Here is an 11605-nt window from a genome sequence, read left to right as displayed (position 1 = left end):
GTATAAACACGCATGTGACGGAAATCGAACCCACTTCAAAGAAGGAAGAATGTGATTGTTTTTGTTGATTGTTATTGTTTTTTTCAGCGACATGTAGGTCTATTGTTAAGGGCCTGATTACATAGGTGCTGGAAAATGGCGTTAGTTACCGTCCAAAGATCTCCTAGTCCAAGCAACACTGCTGAATCAGTAAGTCCGTAGTCCGATACGTCAAAATATGTCTGCTTCTGCAGCAGAAGTCTACGTCTTAGACAAATAGTTGAATTGACAGTTCTTGTTTAAGGAACTTTGACTTACATAATAATTTGCTAGAATTATCATCAGATCAAAATTACTTATACGAGTATAGTTTGGAGTGAGAATTAATCACAACGAAGAGCTTGTTCCTCTTAATGACTTAAAACATTGTAGATGAGTTTATTGAATAAACAAATGAAGTGAAAATAAATACAAATCTTTTTGGTTGTGTTATGTCAGAGTGAGATGCTTTTTTTCAGACAAAGTCCCAAAACACAGACATAGTCTTTGTATATTGTAGTTTCTAACAACTTTTCTTTTATTGATTTGACACAGAGGCTTCTTGAAATGGTCCTGAACAAAAGAAAAGTTTTACAATTGGCTTGGACAGTAGTATCATAATTTGGTCAAGTATTATAAATTCAAAAGCTGAAACCATTCCCATCTTACAGACTATTTTTAGTAAACCTTTAACCTCAACCTAATGGAGACTTTTCTATAGGTCTTATACAATGTGCCCCATTTTTTTTCTCTATCTCTCTAAGCTTTTAAGATATATTATTTGTATGTTGTTCAATTTAAAATGCTTGTAAGTGGCGTAACCCTTTTTCTTTGAATTGACATAGACGCAGTGGTTGTTGGTTGTTCATCAAATTTTTTAAAACAAACACATTAGGAATAATGTTGCCATTTGTAGTTAATCTGCTTAATGGTGCAGGTCTTAGGGGGTGGGATGGTTGCCCCTCCATTTCTATCTAATGTATTCTATACCTTGTATTCTGTATTATATACCTTTACCTCAAATAGCTCAGACAAGTTAGAAACACAGTGCTGACTGATCATTTTTTATACGGCCACAAACAAATTGTGGTCATATGTTGGTTCATGTACAATGTATGGGGCTGTCGTTGACCATAGACACTTTGTTTCCATGCAGTAACTAATTATAATGGAGTTTTTATATGATTTTCAATAACCACTAAAGGAAGGTTCCTATTTAATTTAAAGTTAGTGACTCTTACCATTTCAGAATAAGTGACCAAATTTCTTATTGTGTTCCTTATGTAATCTGGTAAACAAATGTATTAGCAGATTTGATGTGTTTTGGACCATTTTTAGAGTTATAAAGGGGTTAAAGGGGCCACTTTCTTATTTTTGTCCAAATAAAAAAAAACAATTTTATTGGATTACTTACATGTATGAAAATTCTTGCCTGCATTCTTCAATCAGATTTCAGATAACTTACAGTTATAAGGGTCATGTGGCCAACAATTTGGGTAATGCTTGTCTTCATAGAAAGAAGATTCATTTTGTGCTGTTGTATTCCTGTTTTTTTGTTGTAGAGTTATTTGACATGAAAAACTTAAGAACTGTTTATTAAGATAAAATAAGTAGATATACATTTATACAATGTATTTTAATTTTAGGAGGATGTGGATACTGAAGAAGGATCTAACTTAAAGTCACCAAATAGATCCAGAAGGTAACTTTTTACAATGTATTAGGTGGCATCTGGTAAACATGGTAGATTCTTTGCATTTTAAGCTTGCTAGGTATGTTGGAGCAAATAGTACATGTAGTTGCAAATATGTGCTAAGAGCTCTTGGTGAAATATGCTTTACATTGTACATGTAATTGTGATTGTTTATAACAATACAAAAACAGTACAACAGTTTCAGGATACAAGTAAATACATGTTTTTAGAAAGAGTGAATAACCAAGATATGATCAATAAGTGCCAATGAACACTAAGATTAAACTGGTGAATAGATGAGATTTTCTCAATCTATTGTTATATTGCAGTAAATTTTCATTTTTGTGGTTGACTGATTGATATTCCAAATCACTAGTGACATCAAATAAAATGAGTGTCACAAGAGATATACCAGTACATGTCTGTTGTGAAAGTTTGGTTTGATACATTCTGGGAGTGAAAGAACAGAAATTATTTCCAATGGTGTGAATTATCAAAATTTATTACACAGTGTAACCAGTTGATTTGGTAGTATGATAATTTAGATTTAGCATTTAACTTTTTAGAAGCATTATCCAGTATGGTGTACATGTATATAACAATATATGTACATGTATATATACATGTATATGTTCATTTTCAAATTTATTTTTGAATTCCCTTTTCCCATCAATTAAGCAAGTAAAAATTGTTCATGGAAAATAGAGAGTGAGTTTCCATGAAAAGTGTATTATCACAAGAAGATAAAAGATTGTAATATTAAATGTAAAATTAGCTGAAGAAAGCTTGATTTTACTTTTCACCTTCCCTAAGTAAATTTTCAAAATCTTAGAAGAGCGCAATGATAATTTAAGATAGAAATTGGTTTAATCCTAATGTATCAACATTTTGTAACAAGATGTTGTTTGTGACATTAGTACATTTGTAGGGTTACTGGGTCTCAAAAAACACCATTTTCATATACATGTAAATCATAGAAGCTGGGGTAGTATAGCAACTTTTAAACAGGAATGTTACCAAGTCATACAACTCGGAAGTTGAAATGATACAGGTGGACATCTGTGACTGTTATAAAAATTACAAAAATGTTACTGCTTATATGATTTATTATTGACAATAATATCTTCTCACTGCATAAATGAACTATCAAAAGTTTGTGTTGAGATAACCATTTATTTATTTGATATATCCAAAGATTTTCTACTTGCTTAAAAATACTGTCCTGTAATTGATTTAACACATTATAGATGGTGTCACCACCCATGTAACATTATTTCAGGTGTTTGGTTTCATCATCTTATTATTGTTACCTGTTTACCTGTCTCATGTAACTGCCAATCACTTGGAAAAATCTGATTATTTATCTGTCATACTAAGCCATGTGGAAAGTATGTAAATATTTTTTTCTTGGTTTAAACAAGGTCAAATTTTTGTTTTGTGTTGTTTTAACTTCCTGTGGAAACCAATGTTATGTAGACTAAGGTGCTTTGTATTTTTTTTTGTAAGTTTAACTGGCAAAATGACGGAACTGCCAAATATTTACACTATAATTAAACTTCAGCATTTTTTCAACTTGTGACTACTGCTGTACCAGTAGATAGAATTTTCACAATTTTTTTGTTTAGTACCCAGCCAACAAAAGCCAAAGGAGACTACAATTTTAGGCTCCATCTGCCTGTCAATATGTTGATTGTCCAGACTTTTTTTTGAGACATCGAATGGTTATTGTGGTACAATGAATATAACTTTTTGTAAATTAGTGACAGATAAGTGAATTTTTTTTATCTTTTAAGTTTGGCTGAGTTATGGCCCTTGAACTTGATTTTTTTATACCCCTGCTCAGAAGGTTAGGGAGTATACTGTATATGTCTGTAACATTTTTTACTGTCACAGTTTTCTCAGCAATTACTCATCATAGAGGCTTGAAATGTCTTCAAATAAAATGTAATGTGGTACAATTTAATTAGATGGATACTTTGTTTTTGCATTAATGTATTTAATGGTAATTGATATCCAGTGTTACTATTATTCCATTTAAAATTTTGATGCATAGTCTGAATAAGAGTTTCTATAAGGATATTTGTATCCCCCATTTTCCTTGATACTTTGCACTTAAATTTATCAGACCAATATATGTAATTGTACAATTCTGCCTAGTATTTATAATCAAAATAAAAAAACCTGTTAATATTTTTTTTTTAAATTTCTGAATAGCATGTACATATATAGTGGGTTAGTTTCTGGATTTTAAAGTTAACCAATGTTGAAGTGATGATAATGTACTTGTACAAAAAATGTATAATAAGGAAATATTGGCCTATTTCATGGACAAACGGAACACTTGTAAATTTTATCTTGTTATTTACATACATGTATTTCCTGTCAAACATTGTTTTAAAGTCTTTACATTTTCTCTCACAAACAGTTTTAGATGTAATCCTTTCTAATCGAACAGTGCTTCATTAAATTTATACAACAGCTTATCATTATAACTTTAACTGTTATTTATTAAAAGTCAGTGGGTATTACATGTAATAGAGAGACATATACATGTATGCATCACATGTATTTTTATATAGGATATATATGAATGGCAAAATGTCTCTTATTTTTTTTTTTAAATTTGTTCATTCATTTGTCTGTCAAACATGTCTTGTAAGCAAAACTCCTGAACTGCACAATTGAATAATATTGATGACATTTTATAAGAATCTAAGGCATTGTTTTTTTTTTTACCTAATTATGAATTAAAAAGAAGCATCAGTATCCTATTACATGTACATGTAACTTGCTAGACTTTCAAACACCTACATTACTCTTTGTAGTCATTTTGTCCTGTTGATGGCACTGTTGTTTATCTTCTTTGGATTCCACTAGTTGAATGCTTATACAGCTTACTTGATATTGATCTTACTGAAAATTTCAAATTTTATAGAGTTATGTGACTTCAGCATACTAACTTATTATGACAAGGACATCTTCCCATACATAATATACATGTACATGTATTAAAGCTGTATGTACCATAAAATGGAGGGTATAGGCACATTTGATTTTAATAATGTCTGCAGTGTATGATATATATGTAGGTACAAGTATACTTATTCATTTGTGTTTCTTTTCCTTGAAACTCCAGTTACATTTTTGTACATGTACATAACTGCACATGATGAAATATAAACTGTATGGACTGTTTTTAATTAATAAAACAGGAAAAACCAAAATCTTCATGAAGTATGCTTTTGAACATTTAAATCAAAGTTGATATTGATTTATTGTAAAAAAATACTCTTGGACAAATTTTATTTTATGATGAAAGTGTTAAACATTTTACAGTTTTAAATTGTTATTAGGAAATATAAAAATACCCTTGACATTGTACCAAGTTCTTGTTTATGAAAATGCATTTAGGTACATTTGGTGACAGTTATCCAAGCAAATGTTCACCAATTAATATTCAATAAACATTTGGGTGTTGACTTTCGTACATGATTGGCTTCTGTAAGTAAAATGTCTGCTTTCGTCATCCTTTAATCCTACTATTATTAAAAGATTTCAGGTTTACATCAGTCTATGTAACAGTTACTGTAATGTTATTGCTGCTCAATTGTTCTGAAGTTTTCCCATGTAATTTGGTGGAAATTAAACTGAACTTGTTTAGTTCTTTCTATTTAATATAACGTAGTATAGAAGAGGTGGTCGTTCATTTTCCAATCAAAATACAAGTGCATGCAGTATGAATAATTTGAGAGTTATAGTTATTTTTTGTGTTGTTTAAGGAGATGCAGCTTAAATTTGATTAAATCTTGTGCCAAGAAATTCAAGCAAATGGATCATTTTCCTTAATTCTTTAACTTAAGCTCAGTTTTAAGTATCCAAAGTAGAGGTTTGTTAAAAAGGAACAAAATTTTGGATATGTGAATGTGCACTAATGTAACAGATTAAATGATGTTGTTGTTTAAACGTCCACAATATTGGTAGCATGCTGTTTCCCTTGATGTCCTCAATGTCTAGGCAATTCATTTCTTGAAAAAAAAAGGAACTCGGGGATTGATTTAGGGGTTGTTACTTGAACTGTTCAGAAATTAGGAGTCAGAAATGAGCATTTTCATAATGATGGACAATAACTTAATTGTGAATGGATCTTTTTGAAATTGTACCACCAGGTGTAATACCACAAAAGGAAGGCTGGTTTGATTTTTTTGGATTGTGACTCAGATTGTTAGAATTAGGGGCCAGAAACAAGCTTTTTCGGCTCCTGCGTATGGAATGTTCATATCACAACTCATACGTTATGCCAGAGCTTGCCGAAACTACGCAGACTTTTTATATCGCTCTAGAACTCTAACAAATAAGCTTCTGGAACAGGGTTATGTTGCTACAAGATTGAAGTCATCACTACAGAAGTTTTATGGTCGTTATCATGAACTCGTGGATAGTTATGGTGTATCCATCAGCACCATGAAAACTGATTTATTCAACGGGCCATAGTTTTCCTTCCCTCGTTTGTCTACCCTGGACTTGACTTTTTATGAGCAACTCAGCGGGTGTTTCTAGAAAAACAGAGGACGCTTACCCTACCGGTGCACCTGGTCCATGCTCCCAGTTTTTAGTGGAGTCCGAGTTGCTCATTCACTTTTGTTACTTTGTATGTATGATTTTAGTTACTTTATGTTCTTTGTTGTGTATGTCTGTTTTCCATGTCTGGTCTTTGTCCCTGGATTACATTCTAATGATTACCGCTATAACCTTGGTTCCCTTGATTACTCTTTCATAAAGATGTCTGGACAATAACTTTACTATAAGTGAATGCATCTCTATTGAAATCGTACCACAGGGTGTCAGACTGGGATTGATGTTGGGGACTATTACTTGAACTGTTTATTAATTACGGATCAGAAACAATCATTTTCCTGATGTACAGATGACAAACTGACTAAAAATGAATTGATCTCTTTGAAATTTTAGTACAAGGTGCCATACCACAAGAAGGAAAGGTGGAATTGATTTTTGGAGTTGTAACTTGAACTGATAAGGAATGATGAGTCAAAAAGGGCTCTATACAAGAATTTTCCTGATGTTCAGGTGATAACTTGATTAAAGGGAATGGTTCTCTTCGAAATTGTACCAATTGTGCCATACTTCCATGTAGGATTGGGCCACTGCAATTCAGGTCAGAATATTTTCATATTAAATTGTAATTAGATTCAGAGTTGTATCAAGCATGAATTGTGAGTCCATACTTGGCCCCTACTGTTCAGCGTTCCACCTCTGTAGTTAATATTAAGCTGTGCCTTGCCAAACATTCGATTAATATTGATTAATGTTAATGGCATTATTGTCCCAGAACTTTTTAGTACTGCATTTGTATCATAGCTATCAGCGGATGTTTCTAGAAAAGCAGAGGATGCTTACCCTACCAGTGCACCTGGTCCATGCTCCCAATTTTTGGTGAAGTCTGAGTTGCTCATTTGCGTTTGTTACTTTGTATGTATGATTTTAGTTACTTTATGTTCTTTGTTGTGTATGTCTGTTTTCCATGTCTGGTCTTTGTCCCTGGATTACATTCTTTTGATTACCGCTATAACCTTGGTTCACTTGATTACTCTTTCAGCTCTATATATGTGTGACTACAACAATACAACATAGGGCCTAAGTAATGATTTACAATTTGTGATATATATGAATTGAATATAGCTTTTTCAATTAATTTGATAATGCCTGAAGAAATTTGTATCCAGCTGACTTACTCATTGAATTTAATTTATCAATCCAAATAGCTAAGAGTTTCTTTCTCCAAAGTGTGACTAGGTACAAAATTCCAGGGCATAATAGGTCATCATGTTAGACAAATTTGGATCAGTTCAATTTAAATGATATTATAAATGATTATTCCCCATAAGTAATGTAGTTTAAGTTGCAAGTACACCTGTTGAACAAAGTATGGCGTAATATTCTTCTTTTTGTTGACTGTTTTGTTAACGACTTTTATACATGTATTATCAAATATTGTCAATAGCTGACAAAATCCTGTTAGAACATTCATTTACAGTTAGGGTTAAATTTAGCGGATTTTAATTTTAAATGTACATGTATATTGAATGTTAAGTGTGTTAAATTCAAGATTTTAGTGCAGTAGCAAAACTTTACGAAATATGAGGAAAGAGAATTGTGCAGACATTTAAAATGGAAATTAATTTTCATAGATAATGGAACTATAGTTTGGTGATATATGTACTTTTACTGGTGGACTAAAAGTGCTTTTTTAGTTCAGTTTAAAATACAAAAAAGTGCAAAAAAATGAAAAATCAAATAAACAAAAGATGTAGAAGAAAATAATTAATGACAAACATGCATGTATTTAGTGAACTCAGATATAATATATTCTAGAGAAAGGATTTTTTATGTCAGCTACCAAGGAACACAAATAGTTGTTTTATGATATGTCTAGTTTAAAACTGCATAAATGTCAAAAATAATGTGAAGAAATTATAATATTACATGACAGGAAAAAGACAATTAAAAAAAAACTTTGAAATATTTATGTGAATATACAAAAGTATATCTTGTTTTTTTGGTAACAATAAGACTGAAGTTTAGGGTTTCGTGTATTCTATAGGATATGAAGGAAATTGTTATTGATCCTTACAAGTTTAGTGGTGATTATCCTCGCCAAAATTTCATTTAAAAATATACAAATGGATGACCTTGGAAGAAAATTCTATTTTACAATGGTTAAATTTGTGCTTTAATAACTAAATATTTGTTATTTGTTGGGATAGGAATTTTTTAGTAACTTTTGGATTTCCAGTTTTACATGATTAAATTGCAAGATTTATAGACTGGAATTCATTGTCTATCTATGCAATATTAAACAATGCAACATTCAGTTGTAAATCAGAGATGGTGTAACTGTGAAGTCGAACTCAATATGTTGACAGTGACAAATGTCTAATTTCCAGAATTATTGTGATCTTCTTGCATAAAAGATAATCAGTTTTCTTCTGGACAAGTATATAGTCATAAATGTATGAACAGTTTTGAATATTGATGCTGTATAGGGATTCAATCGCAGTCACTATGGAAACATATTGAAAAAAATATTTTTGGAGAATGGTAATGATGAGTTATGGAAGTCCTCAACATGCTAGGACCTTTTATTTTATACATACGGAAAACACTGATGGGTATGTCATACAGTTGCATTCTAATATGTTTCTTTCCATTTATGGCAAATACTTGAATATGCACCAGACACAGTTATAAAATTTCCAGTTTCTCCATTTCTTACTTTTCTAGAATTTTTTAACAATTTTTTTGTGAAAAATCTAATTGAACTTTCTGCAGATTCTTTGACTTAATATGTGAATAGCAGGCAAGTAAACTGTCATGTTGCTTGCTTCATTCTTGTAACAAATCTCAGGGCTATGCAAATGGTGCATTTTGCATTGTGTAGCTAACTCCTTTTTCATGGTTAACTTTTCAATTCACAGGCACACAATATATTCTTCAGCAAGTTTTTAGTAACTAAAGGCTTGTAGAAGCTTACATTTATAGGTCCACCACCATTTTTAAATTTAAACAATTTTGAACTATTACTTTAAATTATGATGACTGGTAGTCTAGATGATTTCACTATGTATCACACTTAAGTTCACAGCACGCTCCTGTACATGTATATTTCTAAAAAGAGAACTTATATACATGGGCTTTTTGTAGTAGTGCATGTGCTTAGCTTAGGTAGTGTCTGGTTCAATTTGATATTTAAGTACCATTCTGTGTAAGAATCAGGCAATGAGTGGCACATCATTTTTCTCAATTAAGTCTTTTTTACCTCAAATGTAATTCAGTACATCTGGAAAACAATTGAAAAGCAATTTAAATTTGTCCTGAAACACCTGTTACTTACATTTTGTAGATATTTTTTTACTGCTTATATAGGAAAAATGTGCTGGAAAATATTCCTGCAATTTTTCCATTGTAGATTTCAACTAAATTTGACCTATCAATATCTTAAAAAGGCAAATTTAACAAATACTTGGACAGTAATTTCTTGAGATTATGAGGTACAAATATCTGGATAATGCAATAAAATTGCTGCGTTTTTTTTTTCTCATGTGCCACATCTTTTACACATTTTTACTGATTCTTAGACAGAGAAGTGCAAAGTTCATTTTTTTTCAACCTATATACACTCTTCACATCCCAGTAACACCCTTTTCATTCTGATTGTAAATTGAATTTTCAGGGTGTATACTTTCTATCAAAAGTACATTTTGTTTTAGGGTACTGCTACATCAAAACTAGTCATAGAAACTGTTGTCAGCCACAAGTCAAGACTTCAGAAAATTATGAAATCATGTTATTGATGTACAAGGATTTTCTTAATACTTATAGGTTATTAATCAGATATTACACCTGTCTTTACCTGTAATTATACATTTAATGACCTGTAATTGTTGACCCAATCAGTGATCTTGATATCAAAGGCCTTGTGAACTTCTGTTGCAATTGTTTTATTGTTGTTACTTGTTAGTAATGGGAACATTAAGATAAAATTTATTTGTCAGCTTTTCATCTGTACATTGATATGCATGTATAGTCATCAGAGAGACCAAAAGCATATATAATTTTCACCAAAGTTGTAGTGGTATCATATTCCTATTATGGAATTACATGAATTTGCTGCATTTGACCTTTGAGAGTATTAAGGCCAGTCCTATAGACATTTTTTTCACAAATTCTGTCAAATTAGCATACTTTGCCACAGGGTAGGAATGGGAAATGAATAAGTTTATGTTACAGACTGTGTACATGTATGAGAAATGATGATTTTATTGCTTGTCTGTCTAAACTAGCTATAGTTCTAATCAGTACTGTTACATCCTTATAGGGCAAGAAAACACATTTTATTTTTATGTATTATATAATGCACTGTATCAGCCACAAGGATCCTTTCAAAAAGCTGTTAAATTATCATCAACAGAGCACTAGACCTGAAATCTAATTATGCCTCCCAATTCAATATTACAGTCCATTGCACTATGTGCTTGGCTTGAAATTGTAATTTATTTACTGTTAGTGAGTTGTAATGAATACAAATTTGAAAAGGAATCAATATGAATACCCTGTTAATGCATTAACTCAGATCACATTGATGTTCAAATATGATAAAACAGGCAAAATATTAATAATAAATATTTACTTCTTTTATAAATCAAAATATGACTTTGTATGATAAAAAATGTGTGGAAGTTACTTTTGAAATTATTTTTGTATGAGAAATCAGTTTTAAAACGTAAATTATTCATGCTTAATTAATTCCTTATATTAGTATGAAGTTGTTATTGACCACACCATTGTTGTCCATGGACACTTGGTTTTTATGCAATGTGATAAAAAAATTATAGAAGTTGCTTTTGAAATTATTATTACAATCTAAAATATTCATGCATAATAAATTTCATATGATGCAGTCAAATACCAATAGTATTAGGTTGGGTGGGAATACTCTTACCATTGTTGTCCGTTGGCACTGGGTTTTTATGCAATTAGAGTGATTTTAGTGTTGTTACCCTAACTGAATAGGATTTTATTTAAGGATTTAATTAATCTTAGAATGCGTTGCTGATATACTTCTTGACAAATTTCAAGAGGGTTTAATTTAAAGTTGTCTTCATTTCTTAAGTTCTGTGTGAGAATATTTTGGATTTCTTTCTCTCGCTCTCTCTCATTTTTGGACCTGGTTTTCAGGTTAATCCTATTTGGAGTCCATTTCAACAAAAATTAAGTTCGTGCAATACAAAGTACGTACCTATTCTACACTTCTTGAGACGTTTAGGTTTCCCGCATGCACAATACCCAAACGCACAATAAACAAACGCTCCTTTCATG

General features: G+C 31.1%; 1 protein-coding gene across 9 annotated transcripts in view; it reads left to right on the top strand.

The window, feature by feature from the left end:
• Positions 1-3: 3 nt before the first annotated feature.
• LOC148606911 (uncharacterized) overlaps positions 4-11605 on the top strand; it is a 40512-nt gene continuing 28910 nt past the window's right edge. For 4 of the 9 annotated variants that reach the window (XM_088545685.1, XM_088545684.1, XM_088545679.1 and 1 more), the window contains exons 1-2: positions 4-189; positions 1665-1720. In XM_088545685.1, the coding sequence (XP_088401811.1) occupies positions 136-189; positions 1665-1720 (110 nt within the window). In that variant the 5' untranslated portion in view covers positions 4-135. Of the gene's footprint in view, positions 190-1664; positions 1721-6679; positions 6885-7226; positions 8899-11605 lie in introns of those variants that run through there. The other 5 variants (XM_088545682.1, XM_088545681.1, XM_088545687.1 and 2 more) reach the window with 4 other exon arrangements.

The sequence above is a fragment of the Perna viridis genome, chromosome 9, assembly GCF_037379345.1.
Source record: "Perna viridis isolate PV_CMFRI_1.1 ecotype Kerala chromosome 9, ASM3737934v1, whole genome shotgun sequence".
Classification (NCBI taxonomy): domain Eukaryota; kingdom Metazoa; phylum Mollusca; class Bivalvia; order Mytilida; family Mytilidae; genus Perna; species Perna viridis.
The sequence above is the reverse complement of the archived record's forward strand: the minus strand, read 5'-3'. Positions and strand labels throughout refer to the sequence as shown.